Here is a 25,993-nt window from a genome sequence, read left to right as displayed (position 1 = left end):
AAGTACCTGTTATTTTCTATTAGACTATGTCTCGAACACAGTAGACATGTAATGCTTGTCAAATGAGTGGAATTAGGAGTTCCAGTGGACCGCACACCCCAACAAATTAAAAGGCTATGATCTCAGGCTAAAGTCCAGACTTGTCTAGGTTATAAAAGAAGCAAGTGGCAGAGGAGGAATTTGAACCCGGGCCATCTGACCCCTAATCCAGCACTTTCTGCTATATCATCATGCCTTTTAGAGGACTATGCCCAGTGGTGGGCATCCTATTTTAAGAAATATATCTAGGATGCCTGGGAAGGTGAAGGGTCTGGAAACCACAAAGAGATGAATAGAGGATTCATTAAAGCATTTACTATGTGCAAAGAAAGCACTGTGCTAAGTGTGGGAGATAAAAACAGAAAAGACAGTCACCTTAGGGTGGTCACATTGTAATGGGGGAGAAACATTCATGCAAGGTTTCAGCGGCAAGTCAGATAGAAAAGTGCTATGGTCTTTAGGGTACAGCAGCAAAGAAAAAAGGAAGGCTTCTCCTTTCATGTCATTTCCACTGATGATATATCAGTTTCTGATGCTGAATCATTTGATAGTTCTAAAGACTTTGGTGACAAGAACTTTCTTTTCTGGGTCTTCAATAGATATGGCTATAAGACCTGCAGGAGCCATACCACATGAGAAATTAGTAAAGAAACTCAAGACAAGTGGAATTGTGCTAAGGGTTACTGTGAGGAAAAAAAGGAATGATAATTTTTAAACTACCCATTCAGGGAGTATAGCAATATATGGAAGTTAAAGGGAAGTCAGATGTTGGTTATATATCATGAGAACGTCCCAACAAGAAGAGTGATCCAACCATTCTCTTTCAGTTCTAAACCCCGAGATAATCTGGTCTTATCATATGTCTTAGATGGACTGCTTTGTTGGAATTAGTTGTTCATTTATCTGAAAACACCTACTTATGTGCAAAACAAGAGGCATCATGCCATAGTAGAGGGAGGAAGGACCTTGGAGTCATGAAGACCTGTAGGATTGGCTAACATGTCAGAAAAGGAAAATGGCAAATGCTAGAAGTGATGTGGAAAAATAGGAACACTAATGCATTGTTGGTGGAATTATGAACTGGTCCAACCATTCTGGAAAGCAATTTGGAACTATGCCCAAAGGGCTGTAAAACTGTGCATACTCTTTGACCTAGCAAGACCACTACTAGGTCTATAATGCAAAGAGACCAAAGGAAAACAGGAAAGATCTATGTAAAAAAAAATACATATTTTATATATATATTTAAAACATCTCTTTTTGTGGAGGTAGAGAACTGGAAACTGAGGAGATGCTCATCAATTGGGGAATGGCTGAACATATGATTATGCTATAAGAAATGACAAGGGAGATGAGCTCAGAAAAAATCTGATAAGACCTATATGAGTTGATGCAAAGTGAACAGAACTAGAACACTACACATAGTAAAAGCAGTATTATAACGATAATTAACTGTGAAAGACTTAGCTACTCGGATCATCGTACTGATGAAAAATGCTATCCACCTCCAGAGAGAACTGATCAACTTTATGCAGACTGAAGCATATTTTTTCTTTTTCTTTTGTTTTTCCATAATGTTATTTAATGTGGAAATATGTTTTGCATGACTTCATATGTATAATGGGTATCATATTTCTTGCCTTCTCAATGAGTGGGGCAAGAACTAGAGAGGGAGAGAATTCAGAACTGAAAATAATTTTTAAGAAAAAATTTTTTTAAATGCATGGGTTCAAGTCCTACCACTAACCTATATTAACTATATATATTTGGCAAATCATTTAGCTTCTCAGTACGTTCTATGACTTTAAGAGCAGAGTAATTCCAGATCTGCATTGGTAGAGAGTTTTGTCACCCAGAGTTCTGTAAAGGAATGAAATAAGAGTTCTAGACCAAAATGCAAAGCACTGTGCAAGCCGCTAGGAGAGGCTACAAAAATAAGACACAACCCTCTCTACCCTTCTAGAGTTTGTCCAGTTGAAGCAATAATAACACACACAAACATTATTATGGAACAACTCACACTTACAGAGCATTTAGGGTTTACAAAGCACTCCTTACAACTTTATGAGATCATCCTCAATGAGTTCATAAGTTCAAAATAAGTTATTAATAGAAAAACTTCTGTGAAATAAAATCCATGCACAACAAAGGTGATATTTCTCAAGTGTTTTATTCCCATCACAGTTTAGCTTACACTGAGTATCTTAAAAATATTGTACACAAAACATAATACAACAATTCCAAAGACAGTCTACTTTACCAAGTGAATGCCATCTCACGTGGTAAGTTAGTGTCTTACATTCCCATTTGTTTCATGGCAGCTCTCTCCCTCCAAAGGACTGAAACTTGTGCCAACTGGACTTTATTATTTTGGGGCATTAGAACAAGTCTTCCAGAAAAGCCACATTTGTGAAGGGGCCTTTGCATGCTACTGGCTATATTTTCCCCCAGTAAAACATGCTCAAAGATACCTTCCTAGCAGCCACTGAAAAGGAATCTACAACTACTGGCTTGAAGTCAATGACATTCTTGGGAAAAAAAAAAAACAAACATTGAACTGAAAGTAGCAGGCATATTCATCTACTATACAAAGGTCAACAAGAGAAGGAAGCAACTAAACAGTTAATGACGACAAAATAACTCTGAAAAGCCAACGGTTATAAGGGCTTCTGATGACAAAATCAGTCGTGGGAAGCTTCACTGCTCTGTCAAGTCTAAGCTCATAAATTATAATTCAAGTTCATATTTTGAAGTAAAAATTTACTCTGTCGTATTTTAAATTAGTTTTGCTTCGTCCATAAAGTATGTTTTAGATTCTTTTATGTAAAAATACTCAAATTGTTGTTGTGTGGTCTAAGAGCAACAAGAAAGGAAGCTTTTTCTATGAACAAAATTAAATCAGATCACATAAAGCAATGATGTGTATATGTTAATATATTTTCTGTGTATTTACAATAAATTCATTTGTTAATACTGTGACAGAAAAAGTAATGGACTAATCCACATTATGTTATAGAAACCAGGTTTTAAAGATGACCACATATTTCTAAATTTAAAAAAAATAATAATAATATAGGGTTTCTCTTGTTTCTAAAGTAGACTCTAATGTAACGACAAACTCCTGGGAAAATAAAACTGACAAAACCTTGTGGAATGGCAAAGCCCAGAATCAGAGGCATTGCAAACAAGCAGCAAGCAGCGAGCAGTTTTTTCCAGTGCTACCTAATTAGAGTTGTTACCATTTGAGAGACAGTGTTCTTTTTTATTTGGTGGCTTAAGACAAAATAAAGCACTCGATTTGAAAACTGCATTGATCTAAAGCAGCCATAAACAAAAAGCTACCAATTGGGTACAAAAAACATAGCCTTGGAAGTATAACATGCACTAAAATGTAATTATATAACATACCAGACTAATAAATTAAGAATGAAAATTCCATAATTAATTTAACCAATTTATCATATTTACCAGTGAAGATGTGTACAGGCACTAAGTTTTCGTCCCTAAAAATCAAAACAGTATAATTTTTCTACCCCCTTCAGACTGCATTTAGAGTGAGGCTTTGGAAACCCTCTTTTGAGTTTTCAAAGAGGAATAGTATTGTAAAATATTATTATTTGGATAGAAATTATTGCCATTAATTTTGATCACCCTAGTATACAGGCACAACTGAAATATTGGCAAAACTAGTTTAAAGAGAACAAAACAAGTTGAGGTCAGAATTTTAAAATTCAAACTAATTCATGATAAAAATTCAAAACAAAACAACAAAAATCAAACCCCACAAAAGTAGAAAAACTTGATATCCTAACTGAATTCCTCAATCTTCCAAGGGCCTGTATTTAAACAAATCCATCAGCACAAACCTAAGAGGGGAAAAAATAAGAACCATAGCATGTCAGTCTCATTTTCCCAGTTGATGGTCTGTAAAAAAGGCTGATCTCAACAGGAATATTAACACTTTTGTTTTCCAGCAAGTACTGTCGCATATCCATTAGGTTATCACTTGGGAAAGAGAGGGAAGGGAGAAGGGAAAATCAACAGCCCCAATTACCAAGTCAGGGATAAGTGTAGCCAGGTCCTGGGATTACAACAGCTAGATTAGCTCTACGGGTTTAGATGAAGAGGTGTCTGCAACCTGCCATTAATACTTGTCCGCAGTTACTGGCTAGGTATTCATTTAGAAGTTAGCGTTTCCCTACCCACCAAGAGCAAGTAAATCAATGTCCTTTTCTAATTCCCATTTTAATTCCTCTTCTTCCTCGCCACTTAGAATGCCTTCCCTCAGCTGTTTGATAGGAAAATGTTCTCTTTTTCCATTGGTGAAGAGATGATTTCAAAACAGAAAAATATGGAACTGCAGATCCTGAGATGAAAATACAGGGAAATTAAAAGCGAAGTGCTTTGTTACTCGAACTTCTGTTTCAATTTTTTCTGGAAGACAGCTGGCAGAATAGAGAGAACTGCTAAAATCATCAGGACAAATACTGAGTTCCAGGAAACAGCTTCTCCTGCTGTCGTAAGCTGGTAGAGTGTTGTTCCTGCTTTGATTGCTACAAAAGATGGCGGTGCAACACCTGGAAGAAAACATAAAACCAAATGATCAAGATTAAGTTATTTCAGTTTTAAGAACAATATGCTGCCTCTGTTTTGAAAGCTAATTCACGGAAGACACAGGGCAAAACACCCCTTTAAGGTTTGCTGAAAAGTGAATCGTCTTGAGCTGACAGGACAAAGCACTAACGACAGCTGGGCGACTTGGTACTGACCGCTTCCCTCAATGGGCCTCAGACAGGGAGGCTGGACTAAGTTTCTAAGATACCCTCCCCGTTAAAATTTCTCGATTCCAGGAACACTTAAGACACCTACTACATCGTACACAATATGTACGAGTCCCTTTTTCAGTCAAAAGCTATGAACAAAGATATGATGGGGTGTTGGATTTTTTTTTTATATTCATTAATAAAAATGAAAAAGTCTACTTCTTCATCAGTTTCTCTATTAGGAATCAAAACCATTTTAGCAACCTGAGCCCACTGTTAAGGTCTTCTTCTGATGTTTCATTTGGCAGGGAGGTGATCCTGTGTTTGCAAAGGTTTTGGCAACTCAGCACAAACTAAGAAAGAGCCAACCACTCACTCTAGAGAAGGACTGGATGAGAGGTGTCTATCTTTCACTTTAGAACCAGGATTGGCCAAGTTTTGAGGTTTATCATCAAGGTGTTCACCAGGGTAATTTTTTGAGGGGGGCAGTGGTCACAGCAGTGCTCAGAGACAGTCTACTAAGTAGCAAAGAAGCAAGCATTAACCACCTTGGCAAGATCCAAAAACTTGAGAAATCACTACACATTTTGTTATCTCAGTATTTAATGGGAATCTGAAAAACAGATTTGACCAGAAAGAACTAAAGTTCATCTAATATTTATTCTGCCTCTAAGCAGACTGTCCACAGATAAATTTCAAAATTGGCTAAATTTTCTTCAGAGAATGAAATTCAACCAACTTCCTTAAATGGTAAACATTTATGTCAAAGATATAATGCCAGATAAAATCAAAAGGCAAACTGCAAGACAAAAGAGGCCCAGGCTTCTTCTTAACCTTACTCTCTTCTCATGTAACTAAAGTTTTAAATTCTTATATAATCCAGTCCTCTAAGTCAGTATCCAGTAGAGGGTAGTATTCTGTAAAACATGTACAACTAAAGTCTTACCTAGAAAAGTACCAATAAAAAATACTTTTAATGGTACATTTATAACAGGAGATGTTATATTAATAAACCAGTTAGGCAGAAAAGGAGTTATTCTCAAAAATATTATGTAGTTAATGAGATGGTCTCGATGTCGTTCAACCTGTCATAGAAGAGAAAAGGATTAGAATTCAAGCAAATTCTTATCTAGGATTCCAACTTTTCTTTCAAAATAGCTCACAACGCATACACCTGCTAATCACTGATCTTATCCAGATGAAATTAACAAAACAGAAAATGAGTGGAAAAAAATATGAAAATATTCAGTGGTGGCAATGAAGGAATTGTCCCAGCATAAATTTGCATAAGATATTGAATGTAAAATAAATTCTGATTTTTTTTTTTAACAAGTAACAGAACTGGGTTTTCTCTTAGGATATGTGCTCACAATTTCTACCACAATTTTATCACTGGGGGTTCTTTCTTCCTTTTTTTTTTTTCAAGGGCAAAAACAGACCGTTAGCTTTTTAGGACAATAAACAACATACATTTATCTATAAATTCCCTGCAGTGAAGCACAAGTATTCAGGATAGTGTAACAGAAAGAGCAATGGAATGGGAGGTAAGAGACTCATCTGCTTGTCCTGAATCCACCTAAATTTACTATGGAGGCAAGGATAAATGCCTTTACCTCTTTAGGCTTCAGTTTCTTCATCTGTAAAATGTAAGAATTGAACTAAAAAATGTGTAAAGTTATTTCCAGTGATAAGATGTGTTTCAGTACACACAGTAAGGAGAAAGGAGCAAATGTGGAGGGCAAAGAGCTCCATTTTAGGTACTTAGTACTTTAAAAAAAAAAATCGTCTTATAACAGAGATCTTCATTTCCTTTGGGTAAAGGTAACCTGAAGGAGGCTGACAGAGAACAAGAAAATGATATTTATTTACATTTGAAGTTACAAGTAAAAACTGATGGGGTCCCTTTTTCCACGAGCCACTGTTTTCTCCTTGTCTCTGCCTTACCTCTAAATTCAACCCTAAACTCTTCACAATGGATAATAATCCTTTTCTCAGTTTTCATCCTTTTGACATCTCCATAATATTTAACATTGCTGAACAAAACCACAAGTATTATTAAGCTCAGTGTTCCAAGAACTGTGCTAAACATTAAGATGCAGAGGAAGGCAAAAATCGTCTGTCTTCAAGGAACTTACATTCTAATACGTGCTATAACAAGGTAAATACATATAAGATCTATACTGAATAGATGGAAGACACTCGGGGGTGGAGAGTGCAGGAAAAGGCTTCCTGGAATGGATGGCATGTTGGTAGAGTCTGGAAGAAGCCTGGGAACCAAAGAGGCTGAAGTGAAGAAGCAGAGCATTACTAATTAAAGGAGAGTCAGTGCAGAGGCACACACAGAGGAATGCAGCACACGTTCAGGGAACTGAAAGGAGACCAATGCTGCTGGAATGCAGAGCACGGGAAGAAGTGCTACGCATGAGAAGCCTGAAAAGAGAGGAACGAGCCAGGCTAGGAAGAACTTTAAATGCCACATGTGCATGAGAGGGAGGAGTCAAGGATGACAAAGACATCTGTGAGCCTGGATGATGTAAAGGACGGCGGTGTCCTCAACAGCCACGGGGAAGGTCTCCAAGAGGAGACTGAGAAGGCTTGATCAGACCGAGCGGAGAGGTATCAGGAGAAGGCCATGTCTGTCATGAAAACCCAGGAGATATCCAGAAGGTAACTAGCAGTGCGAAAGGCTGGAAAAGGCTAGCCAACCTGGAGAGAGCCATTTCACAGCTGAATGATGAGGTCAGAAGCCAGAATGCAAAAGAAGAGAGTGAGAGGAAGTGGAGGCCTTGAGTGTACACCACTTTCACAAGGAGTTTAGCCATTCAGACAGAAAAATTATAGGACAGGAGGAGGGAAACAAGGGTATATTTGCAGGAGCAGGGAAGGAGTTTCACTGGCTTAAAACTGCGCAAAGACATCTGGGATATCCTAGATAAGAAAGCAGGGAGGACAAATGGGGACAATTTGCTGGAGAAAATGGAAGGGTATGGGAATTAAGAGCGAATGTAGGAGAGTCGGGCTCTGGAAAGGAAAAGAAGACTTGAGTGAAGGAGGAAATAATGGGGGAGGATGTCTGAATATGTGAGATGAGATGAGAAGGAAAAGGGGGGAACTTTTGGAGAATAATCTCAATTTTTTCAGCCAAGTATGAAGCAAAGTCTTCTGGAGGGTGAGATGCAGTGGGAGGCTGGAGGAGAAATGAAAAGATTTCAAATAGCTGCCACAGAGAGTGGGATAGTGAATCAGTCAGAAAGGAATAGGTCTGCTCAACAGAGCTCCTTCTCTTTTTACCTAGACCTAACTGTACTTAGTTCTGCTGGGGAGCAGTCATCAAGTTCATAACATCAGAATCGTCCCCATTTCTTTGCTCTCCCTGACTCCACAAATTCAATCAATTGATGCTATTGTGGATTCTATTTCTGCATCGTCTTCCTCATGCCACTCCTTCAATCCACAAAGCCACCATGCTAGTCTGGGTTCTCATCACTTCTTATCTGGACTATCTACACTATCGCAACAGTTTCTTTGTGCTGGTCTCCCTGCCTCGTCTCTCCCCTCTCTAATACATCCTGTCATATCTGCTCAACTGATCTTCCTATTTTTTTAATTAAAAATTTTTTTAAACAAAAATCTACCTTCTCTCCCACTTACCTCCCTCTCCTCCCACTGAAAAAGAAAAACACAACCCCTGTAACAAAAATGCACAGTCCAACCAAACAAATTCCTGAAATGGCTATGTTAAAGTGGTATTCTTAAAGCACAGATCTGACCAAGTCATTCCCTTCCTGAAGAAATTTCAACATCTCACTACTGTCTACAGGATAAAATATAAGTTCCTCTGTCTGTCATTTAAGTCCTTCACACACACAAAAACCCCACGTGCACATACCTCTAGTCTTTCAAAATATAGCTCCAACCTATCTTTCCAGACTAATTTCTTCTCCTCCACTCTGTCTTCAGTAAGTTACGTTCGACTCCAACTGTTCTCCTTGTCATTTCCTGTATATGACAAGCCTACTCCCGCCCTGTCTCCCCTGCCTAGAATAATCTTGATCCTCATCTCTGCCTAGTGGAATCTCAAGCTCCCGAGAAGAATCAATTCAAGTGATATCCCTTCCACCAGAGGCCTTCCGTGATTCTCCAAGTGTCTACATTTTAAATTTTATCTGTGTATGTACTATTTCCCCCCAGTAGATTTCAGTTCCTTGAGGGAGGGCAGTTTGTTATTTCCTGTGCCTACCACTCAATAGATGGTAAGTAAATACTTAATAAATTAAAATGACTAAAGAATGAAAATACTGACATACATCATTTGCCAGATCTACTGCCAGATTCTCAAAACTTGGTCCAGGTCTGACTTGATCCTGGAAATACAGGTCTGGACTATTAGACTCAGGCTCAGAAGATTTAACCTTAACAAAACCCACGCCTAATGGGGGAAAAAAAAAGAAGCCCATCTCTAGGCAAACTGAGAGCCAACATTTGTTTGCTTTAGAGTAGGCCCAGCAAAACTGAAACTAATACAATGTGAGGCATGCGTTCAGTCCAGTATTGTCATGTTTCTTCCTGAAGGACCTCACTAAGGTCACAGCAAATCGGGGTCATGCCATCTGACCCACTTCATCTCAACTAGCACTTTCAGAGCTTGGTTAGAAGCAGTACAGGAATATGGTGATTATGGAAAAGGACTATAAGCCTTTCTACACCTTCAATTCACTGTCATTTCTTTGTTGCAGCAAACATGCTGAAGACAATGGAGGGAACATATATCAGAGATTCTTAAAAAAAAAAAAATGGACTCTACCCACACTGTCAGCAGGCAATCACACTAAATAATGAACCTGATGCTAGGATAAAGAAAATGGACCATCTTTTCTGAGAAACATCTGGTAGGTCATTCATTTAAAATAAATTAGAACCAGTTAAACACTAGCTCATCATCCAGTTTTATACTATAACTTGCTACTAGAAAGTTTTATGGGAACCTAAACAGTAGATGACAGTTTAAGTAAGATATTTTGATATTAAAGATTTAGAGTGACACCTAAAAATCCATTCTAAAAGTCCAAGTAAAAAAAAGTATTGTCCATTTATTTTCAGTGAAGGTACCTGCAAAGCACAGAAGTCTGTACACAGCAATAAGTGAACATACATAAACGTGCCTATTAAATACAAACCTCAATTTCCTACTGGGCTAGTGACATCACAAAAATTTTAGAAGTTAACAGATTAGTAATGTAGGCAATAGCAAAAGTAAAATCCCACAAAATCTGGAGTCAAATTGCATAACTCCCATAAATTGCTTGGGAGAATTAGCAATAACACTATGGAAGTTTAGTAGCAAATATACCTACAGAATTTAATCTGTAAGAGACCTCATTCTAAAAAAAAAAAAGATTTTAAAAGTGATCTGTGATCTTTACAGATGAGATTAAATGAAGTCATTTAAAAACATCACTGAAAATTTAAGTCAAAATTTGGCTTTTAATGATTATGGGAAGTAATTGCTAAAATACTGTCATCATGTAAGACATTAAATTCACTGAAATGAAATTTTTCATTTGCAGGAAATTAAACAGCTCTTTTTCTTTCAATAAACATCGAGTGGCTGCCTAAGTTCTGTAATACACTATAAGTAACTTAATTAAAAGCATATGGATAACTTTTTTTTGTATTCGGCATCACAGAATCTCAGAAAGAACCTCTTTATTTAGAAGACCTCCTACCCGAAGTATAAATTTTCCCCTCCACTGAGAAGTGGCGCATCTATTTTGAATCTCATTATCGATGCCACAGTGATAAGCAAAGATCTAAAGAAATACGACACCAACAATAAAACAGTTTACATTCCAATCAAAATTCTTAATTGTCAATTTTATTGTTTCTTTCAGACAAGCCCCATGTTATTTTAAGTAAGGATGCTCGGACGTAGTAAGGATGACACATTTAGCAATATATTTTCAAAGACATACATGGCATATAAAACAGCATCAATACAAAGGAGGTTTTTACCTGCTGTGACCATTTCACTGCCTTTTCTGTTAAATACTTGTATACCACTGGTCTCCCAACCAAATACGAAAGCATGTAACAGAAGGAGGCGCCAAGTCCAGAGCACTGAAAAGCAACAAAAAGCCATGAGCACAATTGTACTTCCTCACCTGACTGGTAAGGCCCTTTTCACTCTAAGGATTCACCTAGCCTCATTTCATGTGGTCCTTAAGATCATAAATTTAGAACTAGAAGGGACCTCAGAAATCATTCAGTCCAACCTTCTTATTTTGGAAATGGGGAGACTGAAGCCCAAAGCAGATAGGTGACTTGCCCATGGTCACACAGGTAAGTGGCAGAGCCAGGATCTAATGAAATCTGTGCTGCAGATTTAACATAAAAGAAGAGAAATCAGGTACCATTTATCTGGATCTTCTTTCTCCCCAAGGCTGCTCTTATAACAAGGCTCTATTATTGGACTCACACTTAGGATTTGATATAGGCAAGTTTATAAAAATAACTAATTTTAGCTGAGAAAAGCATTTTTCAAGAAAAAATCTCAAACTAATCAAGTCACTGATTTGCTTTACCCCAAACCACTATTCCTGAGTAGTCTTTATAGTTTCCCAAATCAAAAGCACCAGCTCCTTTCCAACAACATGTGACTCCCCAAAGATCAGCACACTCTGGGACAGACAGAGAAGGTGACAGCTAACAGAGCTGCTCTGTACTGTCTCATCAAATGGTCCAGCTTTTCCTGGAGGATTTTTATAAGCTACACAGTCATTCAGCTTTTGCTAAACCTCATGTCACAGAGTGTCCCTAGGACATCATCACATCCAACTTTAAAATCATTTCCCCACTGCTCCTTACTAAGACATATATGTGTGTGGGTGTGGGTTGGTGTTGGTATGTATACACACACCCATACAAACATACATACTTACCAAACAAACAAGGAATAAGGCTAATGGAAAGGGATAAAGAAACCCTGAGAGAATACTGAGAAATATAGACCCTGGAATAGCAAATGTTTGCAAGCTGTAAACTTAATGGTTAAGGATTAAAATATAAGTAAAATCCTCAAAAGGATAGAAATTCAACACTTCTTAGAATAATGCATACAATATGATTTACAAAACAACCCACATGAACATAAGTAACACTCAATAGGTTTGATTTCTACATACCGTCATAATTCACTTTTTTATATTAATAGAATGTCTTAACTATAAAGGTTGCTAACTACCAGTATAATTACACTAATAAAATGCCCTAGGTTAAGAAAATTTGGCATATTAATATTCCAAACCTAAAAACCATAAAAATTTGGTAGCCAATTACTTGCTTTGCTGACAGACCATTTCAAATTGAAGCACAGGAATTTGTTTCCACAAAATATACAGTTTTTACTAATAAAAAAATAGGGGTTATATTAGACAAAAACATGAAGATATTATATAAAAATTTAAATAGAATTATATTAGCTTGGGGGTAGAAAATGAAGTTAATCTCTTCCCCTCCCTCCTTAAATTAAAATTTTAAAAGTTTAAATTTTTAAAATAAAAACATAAATGGTTAAACAACATTTGTATCATAAGTTATTATACTGTATTATAATTTGTGATGGCGTTAACAAAAACAAGAGAAATTAAAAGTTTATTGACCACAGCAACTTTGAAACATCCACTAAGTTATAATTAACTGACAGTCATGTAATATCTTAAAGAATTTTACAAACATTATCCCATTTGAGCCCCACAACAATTCTGTGGGATAAGCAGTATAGGTCTTATTATCATTTTACAGACAGGGAAACTAAATCTCACAGGATCTTATGTCTAGAGTTGGAAAAACCTCAGAAGTCATTTAACTCAACCCTCTCATCTTACAGACGAGCACACAGAGGCCCAAAGAGTGTAAGTGACTTGCCCAAGGAGCTTAAGAAACTTACCCAAGTCACATAGTTAAGTGTCAGAAGCAAATTTTTGGCCTAGGTCTTCCTGAGTTCAAGCCCAGCACTCTGTCCACTAAAGTTGCAATATAAAGGAAATTACAGGTCCTTGAAGTACAACAGAATACTAATGGAAGGGAGTGTTTGACGGAGCTGTCAATAACTACACCTTCCCCAGATATGGGGGAACAAACTCAAATCGATTCCTCAAAAAGGTTACAAACGTTAAAGGTTGAACATTCCCTGCTTAAATTTAAATAAATAAAAAAAAATAAGTATTATACTTTACAAAGGACAATTAATTTCACAGGAAAGATGTTACAATTTGTCTCAAGCAAAAGATATGAGAGGTTTTGCAATGCTGTTGTGAGATCTAATGTATCAATTACGCTTATTAAATGAGATTGTCGATGTTATGAAGAGCATGCTGTCATCTTAATAAAAGTATAAAAGTCTCTCTCTTGCTCCCAGTAAATACTAAACCTCCTAACAGTGAACTAATTAGTCCAAAAGGTCCCACAGAGCAAGAGTTCAATCCTATACAGTGCATATATCTTGGTTGTCAATTAGTCTTATAACTGGGTTGGAGAAAAAAGGAAAACCTACCATCATCCAAGCCCTGTTCATTATTTCTATCCACATTTAGTAATGCTAACCATCACTCTTTCTTAAGCTGTCTGCTTTGTTAAGCTCCACCAATTGGGGAACAAAAGTATAATTTTCTGCAAACAAAAACTGTATAAATATCTGACAAAGGTCAAAAGAAATGGAGGACACTGCTTGGTACACTGATTTCAGGGTATTATATTTGTAACCTATAAGTTGTAAATTAGAGGAATGTCTTAATTTATATGGCTAATTTAATTAGATTGAATAAAAACTAAATACTCTCATCATCCTCCATGCATATGAGCTTCTCTGATGCTACTAGCCTCAAGGTCTATCAGTAAAAAAGTGGAATGACGAGACATGGTATACAACAATACTCACCACTACATATTTTATAAAATAAAGGAATAAGTTGGTCCTATGTATAAATATTAGATATTGCTGAGATTTTCAATTAGGGGAATGTTCATTGATGCTGCTAATTTAAAAGAAACATAACAAGGTACTTATAAGAAGCAACAAGGTGTATTAAAACAGCACAGCTCTGAGTCAATCAATTATTGTCCTCATCCCAGTTCAGCCACTAACTAGCTGTGTGACTGTAGAGCGGACAAATCATCTCACAGCACAGAATCTATTTCTTCATAGATAAAAGGAGGGGGTTTGAATTTGATGAACTCAGTGTTCTCTGCCAGTCCTACCACTAGTGACACTGGATTCCTGAAGGGTATGCCAACGAAGAACATGTTCTAACAGAGTCTAGAAAAGCTTCAAATACAGTTCTCACAAAAGAGGAGGCTTGTTTTCTGAGGACTGGCTTACTTAGCAAGGGCAGAAAGGTCCATCACCAGGAGTCTGGCCACTTGGTAACAAATTCCTTGAGAGCAACCCATGAGACAAAAGGTAAATAAATGTCCCTCAGTCCTGTTCAATTCCCTTCCCTCCCTACATCCACTTCTAACGTGACGACGGAAGAAATTAAGAAGAGAACAGAGAGGATGCTAAGAATCCCATAATTGTTAGAAAACCTGTAAACATTAACTTGATTATTGTTGCTTTAAATCTAAGATCTTTTGTCCCACAGGTAATTAATGGACATCCGATTGAAGGAACTGAATGAGAATGAAGAGAGAATTTCTACCAAGAATTCAGAAAGAGGTGACACAATCAAGGTTTCTAAAGAAGATAACCAAAAGGAAAAAAAACCTAAACCCTTATTATCATCACAAAAAAAGTGACACATAACATCAGTCACTACAGATCTCTATGGCTATTTTCTCATCTACACAAATGTTTGATGAGAATAACCTACATAAACTAAGGTCATCCTTGATGAGAATATTAGAAGAACATGAAAAGGTACAAAGCAACATTCAATAGCAAATGACATCAACCATCTGATTAAAAGACAGAAGAATTCCTGAATCCAACTGTGCTTACTGTTTGTTGAATAAAAAAAAAAAGCACTTCATTCATTAGAGCAAAATACTCCCTCTTAAATGTCCTTTCTCCATCAAGGTGTCTCCCATTTACGTATTAAAAATATTCAAAATTCCTTGAAAGACATAAGAGAATCTTATTTAAAAACCTTCTGATCAGTAGCATCAGGCAAAACATAAACCAGTGACATTGGCTCACCAAAGGCGCTTACTGCTCTCATGGAGGAGACTGTATAAAAGTCTAAGCAAAGTGGGACCCTGAGTAAAGTGGTGAAAGCCTTCAGATGCTCCACCAAGTTGCCCCCCTTCTCCCACTGGTGAATTCCTTCTGGAGGGTCTCCATCTTGGGGACAGACCCAGGCCAGTCATGCTTCATTTTGACTCCCTACTATCCCTTTCCAGCTCCTTGTTATGTGTTATCTTCTTCCCCCATTAGAATATAAGCTCTATGAGGGCAGTGACTGTCTTACTTTTTGCTTATACTCTGTATCTTCAGAACTCAACACAATGTCTGGAACACACTAAGTGCCTAATAATAAATTCTTGATGCCTTATCTTTGAAAATGACATACAGACATACATTAAGTCCCGGAACACTGTGGAGTCAGGTCCTAAATGAGATCCATAATCTTTTGTGGTATAAAGTTGAATGTACAATCTGTGATATGTGTCAACACACAAAATAGATGCATGCTTGTGTGCGTACTTATGTGTATATGTGTTTATACTTTGGAAAGACAGAACAAATGGTCAATGAGTTGGACCTTAAGTCAAACAAGAAGAGCAGGCAGTATTACGTTTGAAAAATCACAAAAGTTCTTTCAACAAACCCCAAGTTTCTCCCTGACACAAAGATCTATTTTTTTTTACAACACTGATAATACTCTGATGGTGGTGTACGGGAGCAAGAATCTCTGAAGAAATGAAATGAGGACCATCCAAAGGCAACAGAAAGGCACATGGTACGACTGAGCTAGCTGCAACATACTCTGAATAAGGAATCATGAAGGATAAGCTGAGTTAAGGATGCCAAACATTTGAGCAAAAGAGAAGATGTTACAATCTTCATCGCCGGAGGGAACCCCCACATTGATGCATCTAGGACACAGCATGGTGAAATAGAGGAAGTCTTGTTTCTAACACAAACTGGCTACGTAACTATGAACAAGTCATTTAATTGCCCCAGGCAATTCGGGAGAAGCCAATCTGCATCTCTGAGGGAAGTTTCATACTAGGAGTTTCCCAAACCAATAAAATCACAGGTCCACATCCAGATATATAGAGAGACAGAGATAGAGACAGACGGAGAGAAAAAGATACACATATGTGTGTATACACGTGTATGTATATATATATATTATTTCAATGACCTGTGACTTCCATGATGTCATAGATAATTGGTATCAGTGAATACATCCTCCACTGATTCAGATCACAGTCCCCCTAACACCTTAGGATACTGCTTTAGGATGTGGTTCTTGTGGTTGGTCCAAACCAAGCTATGCCAGCCCTCAAACAAGCAACATATATTGTATTGAGAGACCCGACCTTTCCAAGTTGCAATCCTTGCACACCTGAGAGTTTTTACAAACTGCAATAGACAGAACATTTGTCCCCCTGCCACCGGCCTGGTGGTGAGCCTTTCTACATATAGCTTGGTTGGTCCTCAGATGACACACAATCTGTCACTGCGCTGACACTCAAAAGCCTGCTCAGCTCTCAGCAGGCCCTGCTAGAGCTATGATCCAGAGGCATAGCTCTCTATGGCCCTGAGTCACCTCCACACCATAACCAGGCATCTATGCAAGGCTGCTGGAGTTGAATAAACTGAAATACAAAATATATACAACAATAATAAAAATGCTGGTGATTTGCAGAAGAAACAGAAAAAGGGAACAATAGCCCAAGAGACTATAAAATATAGGACATGACTGACGGAACAAGGCAGAAGTATAAAAAGTATTACAGTGAATAACATTTTATAAATTACTAATAAAGAAATGATGAAATAATTATCATCACTTTTGATATTAAGAAGTTAATCTTTCATTTATCAAGAAGAGTGAGGAAAGATTAAATTAGAAAAAAAAAAAGGACACAGAATTTAAAGAACTAAAAGCTCCAAGTTAATTTGGAAATTGGGTAAATGGAAAATAAATGATAGGATAAGAAATATAATTACAAATGTCACTTTCACAATTAACAAAAATTGTCCTTGTTAAACAGAATACTAAAAGAAACTTTTTCATTACCCACATACAGCTAGAAGATGTTTTTCATATAAAAGGATACAAAATATATGTAGCAAAATAAGCTACAAGTACTTGTACATAAAAGGTGTCCTTGTATTTGGATAAAACTTTTCCTAGTGCCTTGGCATCATCCATATCTCTGGGAACCTTCATGTTTGCTCTTTCTTCCCTGAAGAAATAAAACAAAGTTAATATTTTTTTAAAATTTAGTTCAGAAAAAATTACTAAATTGTGTTTTTTTAAATGATGTCAAAAAATAAAGTGGTAAACATGAAGTCTTCTCCAAAATTAGTCAATGCTTTCTTGCACTCTGGCCATTAGCCTCATCTTTTTTCCTAGCCTAACTCTGGATTCTGCTGTCCCAGGGTTATCAGCTCTGAGAGATGAACTGTGACTTCCCTTGCTCAGACTCAGGGCTCCCATGCCATTTCCACCACCTCATCAGGCCAATGAATGCATATCACACTGCCTTCTAGTTCCCCTCTATGAATTATCTTCCCCCATTAAAATATATAAGTTCCTTGAACCAAGGCCTATCTTGCTTTCTTGTGCCTGTATCCTCAGGGCTTGGCACGGTTCCTGGTACATTATAAGTGCTAAATAAATTCTTTACCTTTTCTTAGTCTGTCTCTTTTTTTCTTATCTTGTTCTACCTTGGATCAAATATATATGTTCAATTATAAAACTCTTGCAGACAGGGACCACACATTGATTTTTATCTCTGTATCCCTTGGTGGAGCAGAGCTGCTTGTCCATGGGAAGCACTTAGTAGTCTGTTCAACCCATCTACAAGCATTTGGTTTTTGTTTTTTTTTTTAACTAAGTAACAGAGGCCATTCTCTGCCTCACTTCTTACCAAGCCTTAATCATTGAATGCCTCAAAGTGAGACCTGTTAAAGACCTTAACTTAAAAAGGCCAAGGTCTTCCACTGCATCCTGGGTCATCTGCAGTTGTCCTGTCTATATCTGGCCATTGGACCCAGATGGCCCTGGAGGAGAAAGCGAGGCGGTAACTTTGCACAGCCCTGCCTCACTTAAATCCAATTCACTTTCGCTTCTCAGCATCACCCCTCTCTTGGCATGGTCCCCTTTGAAAATAAAGAACAAACAACAACAAATCCCTCCAGGGAACCAGGCACTTCAACTACAAAGAAAGATAGGAAACTGTCATCTTAAAAAGCTTACATTCCATAGGTGGAAGGCAAAAGCACAAAGCTGCTGGCCTAAGTGTGTTCATTTAGCCAAAGACCAAATCCAAATTCACAACCACCAAAATTCAACAGTCCACAGAGTTCCTTCTGACACTGAATTTCATAAGCCATAAAGGAACTGTGCTTATTGAGCAATATTGGGAGGATTCCAAATGAGTGGGTAAACACTGTAAAACCAATATTTAGAGAAAATTAAAATTACGTAAAAGTAGGGAAATACCAGGAATAATATAACTGCACATAAAACACACAACACTTTGAAAAACCTTCCTAATCTTAAAAGTATGTCTCTAGATTTATTTTAAAATTAAATACATGGCATTTTAAATAATCCATAGTTCAACATCAAAGTTGATATATATCTTGGCTGAAAATAAAAATAAGTTTAAACATATTTCTCATCAATTATTCCATTTTTAAAAAATCAATATAATCACCTTGTTTTGAACACAACTAGATTCAAGGCAATTTCTTCCTTAAGAAAGAAAGCCTGAAGTATTATTAGCTAAATCTTTACATTTGTAATAAATTATAATCCTGTTGGAGAAATGCTTTGATACTTAACTGTCACTATGCAAGAAGTACAAGAGGCTAATATAAATACCATAAAGACTCAGGGTCCAAAATGGTGCTTTGCAGACAGAAGACACTAATAAACATTACTGAATTATTAAGTTCTAAGGAAAACAGAAATCGCTACCTATATTTTTTTTGCTTTTTTAAATTTTATTTTCATTTCTGAATTCTATTTCAACTCCTCCTCCATTCTCCCCATCCCTACTGAGAAAACAAGAAAAACGAAACCTTTTACAAGCCTATATAGTCAAGCAAAACAAATTCCTGCATTGGCCATGTCCAAAAACACAAACAAAAGACAACAAAAACCGAAACTCAGCCTCAACCTGCACTCTGAATCCACCACCTCTCTATTTGGAGGTAGGGAGTTTGTGTCTTGAGTCTTTTGTTTGTCCTTACAGTATCATTGTTATTTTAGAAATTATTTTCTTGGTTCTGCTCACTTTACTTTGCAGCAATTCATAAAGTCTTTTCAAGTCTTTCTGAAACCATACTCTGCTTCATTTCTTACACTACAATAGTATTCCATCATATTCACACACTAAAAGTTGTTCAGCCATTCCCCAATTGATGGGCATCCCCTCAGTTTCTGATTCTTTGCCATCATGAAAAGAACTGCTACAAATATTTGTGTACATATGGGTGCTTTTCCTACCTCTTTTATCTCTAGTAGCAGCAGAGCTGGGTCAAAGGACACATATGTACGGATTAATATCATTTTGGGCACAGTTCCAAATTGCTTTCTAAAAGGACTGGCCCAGTTCACAGTTCTACCTGCAGTGTACTAATGTATCCATTTTTCCACAGCCCCTCCAACATCTGTCATTTATTTGTCACTTTCCTTTTCTATCATCTTTACCAATTTGATGGATGCAAGGTGGTACCTCAAAATTGCTTTAATTTGCATTTCTCTAATTATTAGCAATTTAAACATTTTTTTCATGTTTTGGTTTTTTTTTTTTGGCTAGGCAGCTGGGGTTAAGCGACTTGCCCAGGATCACACAACTAGTAAGTACCAAGTGTCTTGAGGCCGGATTTGAACTCAGGATCTCCTGACTCCAGGGCTGGTGAGTTATCCACTGTGCCACCCAGCTGCCCCTTCATGATTATTGACAGCTTGTATTTCTTCTTCTGAAAACAATTTATTCATATCCTTTTACCATTTGTCAACTGGGGAATCAGCCTATATCTTTATATATATGACATTTTAAAATTTTCATTTTCATTTGATAGGATGAGAAACATAGGAAACTATCATCTACATCTCATCCCTCCCCCTCCTAGTCTCATTCCATGGTGGTTCCTTCTACCATACAAACTTACTGTAGGCAGTGTGCTACACTAGAAAAAGCAATGCCTTTCCATTCACAGAATCTAGGTTTGAATCTCCGCTCTTCCACTTATTATCTTTGGCAAAATACCTAAACTCTCTGGGCCTTAATTTTGTCATCTATAAAATGAGGAGGTTAAATCAGATGTTAAAGTCTCTTCTAGCTCTAAAATCAATTATCCTTGTAACAGGAAATGATCTTATATTAATTCAAGGTATCAACAATTAAAAACAGTTTTTACTCTTTGCCTTCTCAATGCATTTTAAGGAAGAAATCAAAGCCACATACTGAAGAACTAAAGTTCAAACTGTATAATTTCAAAGAGTAGCTGGTGAGGATGGGAAAATTTAAATTACAAGCAATTATTTACTCCAAGGACATACAGGGCTTATTCTGGTTGAGTAAATATAAAACAAAACTATTTTTAAATAGTGGTAATTTACGTAACTATACAATGGTAATCATACCTTATAGCAACAGAGATAGTGGCCTAGAAGGTCTCCCAGAGGCCATCAAACCTAATCCAAAACAGATAAGTATTTATCTACAACAGAGATGTCAAAAATGTAGCCCACTGCGTGTGACCCACAACACTCCTGAATGTGGCCTGAATCAGATTAAAATGTAATTGGGAGATATTTAACAAAATAAATTAAAATAAAATAGATAATATTAATATGTGGTTTTCTAAGTCAATACGTGGCCCAGTGGCCCCCATTTCTATTTAAGTCTGATACAACTCATCTACAATATCCCCCCAACAGATGGCTGTCCAGCCTCTGTTTGAATCCATCCAATAAGGGGGAATCTGCCTGTGACACTTCTGGCTAGTTATAAATATTAATAAACTTTTATTTCTATCGAAACTGCGTATGTCCTTAAGGGCCAAGCAGAAGAAATATAAGCCCTCTTCCACATGATAATCTTTACATACTTGAAGGTAGTTCTATTTCCCTCCAAGTCTACTCTTCTCCGGGACAGATACTCCCAGTTCTTCCAATAATCATTATGTAGCATGCTTTCTAGGCCTTTCATCATTCTTGCCACTGTTCTCTAGACATACTTAAGCTTTCTACCAGGAATGCAGAAATGAATTCCCCCAGCCATTCTACCTTCCCTTTCTTTTGGGAGCCATAGTGTACTGCTATCATGCCCCTAGAATGAAGGACTGATTCTAGCACTGGCAGACCTAAAGCCACACCTGAGTTACTACCACTAAGCCACAGCAGCTGAGGCCAAAGGTGATAGCAACAGCAGGCACTGAACTTCATCTACAAGTGGCAATGGATGAAGTCATCTTCTTCAAGGAGATGCTGAGTGATGTTCTCTTGCTGGTAGGTAGGAGGATAAGCTCACAGCACATCTTACAATCTTGCCATCCACTTCACGGCTCTGTTTTCCAGATCGCCACCTACTCACCCAGGTACTGTTCTCTACCTCAACCCCATATCCTCCAGCCTACGGGGCAATGACAGGCTGATATGTGTGTGTGTGTGTGTGTGTGTGTGTGTGTGTATACATATATATGTATACACACATATGTAGGTGTGTGTTTGTACACATATACACACGTGTATATGTATGTATATATGTATATATACACACACACATATTTTCCCTTTCATTCATTCTCCTCTATGAAAGAAGTTCACTTATACTTTGCAGTGACATGAGAATTATGTGGTATTCACTACATGCAGAAACATAAAAATAACATTCCCTGCAAGTCATAACAAAATTATTCGTGCTTAAACCAAGCTCTACAGTCACTTGTTTTCCTTCTTTATCCTTTTTGTCTAACTACTAACTGTCACAGATCTACCTCATTTTACCTTGCTTGTGATCTCTAGAACCTTTCCTCAACTTCTCTTTACTCTACACTCTTCAACCTTATTCATAGCAGAGCAATTGGTTAATAGCATATTTCACCCTCCGACCTTGTTATTAGAGACTAGGTCTTTCAAGGTGAATTTCATTATGGAAACTACTCATTGATGAAATTTAGGGCACACTCCTCCTCTAAAAAACAAGGATGGGTCAGAGAGCCAAAGAAAAAGGACTGAGTGCAACAGCATGTCTCTCTAGGAAACATAGATATTGTGGGAGAGAGAAGGCAAGTTTTTTTTTTCACATTTTACAGATGAAGAAAAGAAAAAGTCATAAAAGTTAAATGACTTGACTATGGTCACAAAGGTACATAAAAAACAAACAAACAAACCCAGCTTTATGACTCCAGATCTATTATTCTTTCTCCTCTGGCTCAGGGGCATAGGTGGAAAGAAAACCTAATTTTCCTGGTGGGGGCAGATCTCGGAAGAAAAGAGCAATGTAGCACACAAGTTGTAGAACCTGAAACACCATTTTTGTGACATCCTTAATCTCATTTTGAGAAGCATGGTGCAAAACCAATTTTGATATTTTTGTATATTTATGTGCCTCAATTTCTGATGGAAAAATTCAGTTTCTCTTTCAGATACTTACTCACTAAGTTGAGGAAAATTCTTATATACCAAAAACATAACAGAAGCAGCAGACAGGAAAATGGACACCAGTATAAGAAGAGACATCCGTGCTGATCCAGCTTCTGCATTAGCTTTTACTGAAAGAAAAATAAAATTAAAATTAAGAAATAAAGAAGGACAAGACATTATTTATAGCAGTAAAGTTATTTTCAGCCAGGAAAGCATTTCTCTGAACTCCTATTGGAAACTATTAAAATCTCTTTTCTAAAACATTTTCAGTGAAATATAATATTTTAAAACACTATACCTTGTAAAGATTAACAATTTTACACTGTCTTTTGGCAAATAACCAATTTAGGATGCAACAGACAGGAAAGAAAGAATAACATAATTTGTACTGGGTAATAAGAATTGGTGAACAAGCACAGTAAGAGCAGACTCAACATAAAACCAACAAGGAATGTCAAAAAACAGGAATAAAGGATATCATCATAGATTACATGACAAAAAGATGCGCTGATAATGTGTCAAGAGATGGGGATACCAAATGAACAGCCAGAGTGCTCCAATGGTTTCTTCAAAGTATTGGGAAAAATTAATTAAGGCCTCCAGAAAGTCAGGTGGATGAAGTGTTGAACTTTTGAGGAGAACAGCTGTTGCACAGGATGGTCAGGCATCCACTGTTTGGAGGGGACTCCCAAGTCAATGAGTTCACAAATCCATTTGAGTATTTGTGGATAAGCAAGAGAAGGAAAATGAAATTACTTATCATTGCTAAAGTAAGTCTGCTGACACATGAAAGACAGACCAATCTTGATCTGTGGGGTCAGAAGGACCTACTGACTCCAAATGGGAAAAAGCACTGACTCTAGAGTTAAAAGAACTTAGATCTGTGCTCAAAAAGCTACTAAATCATACCCTTTGAACCACTGATACCACTACTAGGCCTGCCTACATCTCAAAGAAATCAGGGCAAAGAATACAAAGATGAAAAAAAAAAAAAGAATCTAAGAAATGAGAGAATTCATTCCAGGCATGGGGAATTATTGGGGAAGCGAAAGAGGTTAAAACTTGTGATTTCATCAATAGGTAATTCCTAGTGTAGAAGCTCCCTACCCTGAGAACTTAACTCATCTGTCATCAATAGTCTTAAAGAGCTGCCTGGGAAATGGAGAGGTTAAATGATTTGTGCACAGTCACAAAAAATGTCAGAGGCAGGACTTGAAGTAAGGTATGTGTTCTACCAGGTGAGAATACTTGGGTGAGTGAAGGAGGAGAGAAACAACTAATCCTTTCTACCACAGAATTCCTAGACGATATTCAAACAGACAACATTCAAAAAAAGAGAAACAGGAAGGAGAGCCAAGATGTCAGAGTATAGGCAGCAGTCCAGCTGAACTCCCCTAACATTACCCTCCAAACAATCTTGAAACAAATTTTGGAGCAGCAGAGCCAACAAAAGGTCTGTGTGAGACATTTCTGCAGCATAAAGCAACTAAGGAGGTCAACAGGAGAAGTATGAGATGGGAAAGGGGAATTTGGAGGTGCACCAGCACCAGCTGCGGGAACTCTCAGCCTAGAGGTGGTAAGAGGGTCGAACAACTGGTCAGAGAGATTACAGGCGACTCTGCCGGCACTGTGTGCAGCTGGTACCGACTGGCAACTCTACTGCCAACACATAGTTCTGGGTCAAAGTTGCAGGGTGAAGAAGAGTACTTGTGATTGGTCACAAGGGAGCAGGAGGCCTGGTCACATATACAAAGCAAAGAGAAGCACTATCACTTGTGGTCTCAGGAGAGCAGGGGCCCTGATCACAATTCCAGGGCCAGGAGGAGTGGAAACACTTGCTGCAGGAGAGCAATAGACACTTCCTGGTAAAGACTAGAGCCCAGACTAGGAGAGTAGTGAGCACGTCTCTTCCAGGATCATATCACACTGGAAGCATTGAAAACTTGCAGACTCCTAGAACTAGCTCTGAAAACAGCAGCACAAGAAAGTCAGTAACTTGAGACAAAGCACTGCCATCCTCAGGTAAGCAGAGTACAACTTTAACATAAAGTTCAAAGTCAAGAAATAAACTGGAAAAATGAGCAAAAAAATAATTTGACTATAAAAAGCTACTAGGGTGGCAGGGAAGACCAAGACACAAACTAAGAAGAAAACAGCAATGTGAAAACAGCTACAACCAAAGCCTTAAAGAAAAATGCCAGTTGGCCCCAAGGCCAACAAGAATTCCTTGGTGAGTTGAATAAAGAGCTAATAGTGATAGGAATAGGAATAACTGGGAAGAAATAAAAGTAATGCAAGAAAACTATGAAAAGATAATTAACAGCTTGGTAAAAGCATAAAAAATGGGGCAGCTACGTGGCGCAATGGATACAGCACCGGCCCTAAAGTCGAGGAAGACCTGAGTTCAAATTCGGCCTCAGACAAAACACTTTACACTTACTAGCTGTGTGACCCTGTGCAAGTCACTTAACCCCAATTGCCAAAAAAAAAAAAAGCATAAAAAATACTGAAGAAAATCATATATTAAAAAACAGAATTAAGGGGCAGCTAGGTGGCACAATGGATAGAGCACTAGTCCTGGAGTCAGGAGAACCTGAGTTCAAATCTGGCCTCAGACACATGATACTCACTAGCTATGTGACCCTGGGCAAATCACTTAACTCTGACTGCCTCGCAAAGAAAAAAAAAAAAGGCAGAATTGGCCAAATAAAAAGAGGTACAAAATCTCACTTTTTACACAAATAAAGTCAGATCTAAATAACTGGAAAAACATCAGTTGCTCATGGGTAGGCCAAGCTAATATGATAAAAATGACAATTCTACCTAAGCTAATTTACTCATTCAGCGCCATTGCAATCAAACTACCAAAAAATTATTTTATAGAGCTAGAAAAAATAATAGCAAGATTATATGGAATAACAAAAGGTCCATAATATCAAGGGAACTAATGAAAAGAAATGCAGGGGAAGGTGGCTTAGCCATTCCAGATCTTAAATTGTATTATAAAGCAGCAATCATCAAAACTACTTGGTAATGGCTAAGAAATAGAGTGGTGGATCAGTGGAATAGGTCAGGTAGGCAAAACACAGTAGTCAATGACTATAGTAATCTAGTATTTGATAATCCCAAAGACCCCAGCTTCTGGGATAAGAACTCACTATTTGACAAAAACTGCTGGGAAAACTGGAAAAGAGTATGGCAGAAACTAGCCATAGACCAAAATCTCACACCAAAATCTCACACCATATACCAAAATATAGTCAAAATGGGTTCATGATTTAGATATAAAGGCTAATACTATAAGCAAACTGGGAGAGCAAGGAATAGTTTACCTATCAGATTTATGGAGAACAGAAG

General features: G+C 37.5%; 1 protein-coding gene across 2 annotated transcripts in view; it reads right to left on the bottom strand.

The window, feature by feature from the left end:
- Positions 1-2,190: 2,190 nt before the first annotated feature.
- The window catches only part of TMEM41B (transmembrane protein 41B), a 41,303-nt gene continuing 17,500 nt past the window's right edge, over positions 2,191-25,993 (bottom strand). The window contains exons 2-7 of one of the 2 annotated variants that reach the window (XM_027852628.1): positions 22,647-22,764; positions 17,088-17,216; positions 11,741-11,834; positions 10,815-10,919; positions 5,749-5,887; positions 2,191-4,616 (exon numbers count right to left, since the gene is read on the bottom strand). In XM_027852628.1, the coding sequence (XP_027708429.1) occupies positions 4,447-4,616; positions 5,749-5,887; positions 10,815-10,919; positions 11,741-11,834; positions 17,088-17,216; positions 22,647-22,764 (755 nt within the window). In that variant the 3' untranslated portion in view covers positions 2,191-4,446. Of the gene's footprint in view, positions 4,617-5,748; positions 5,888-10,814; positions 10,920-11,740; positions 11,835-17,087; positions 17,217-22,646; positions 22,765-25,993 lie in introns of those variants that run through there. The other variant, XM_027852629.1, reaches the window with a different exon arrangement.

This window comes from Vombatus ursinus, unplaced genomic scaffold (assembly GCF_900497805.2).
Source record: "Vombatus ursinus unplaced genomic scaffold, bare-nosed wombat genome assembly UNPS02009770.1, whole genome shotgun sequence".
Classification (NCBI taxonomy): domain Eukaryota; kingdom Metazoa; phylum Chordata; class Mammalia; order Diprotodontia; family Vombatidae; genus Vombatus; species Vombatus ursinus.
This window is presented reverse-complemented; position numbering and strand designations above follow the sequence as displayed.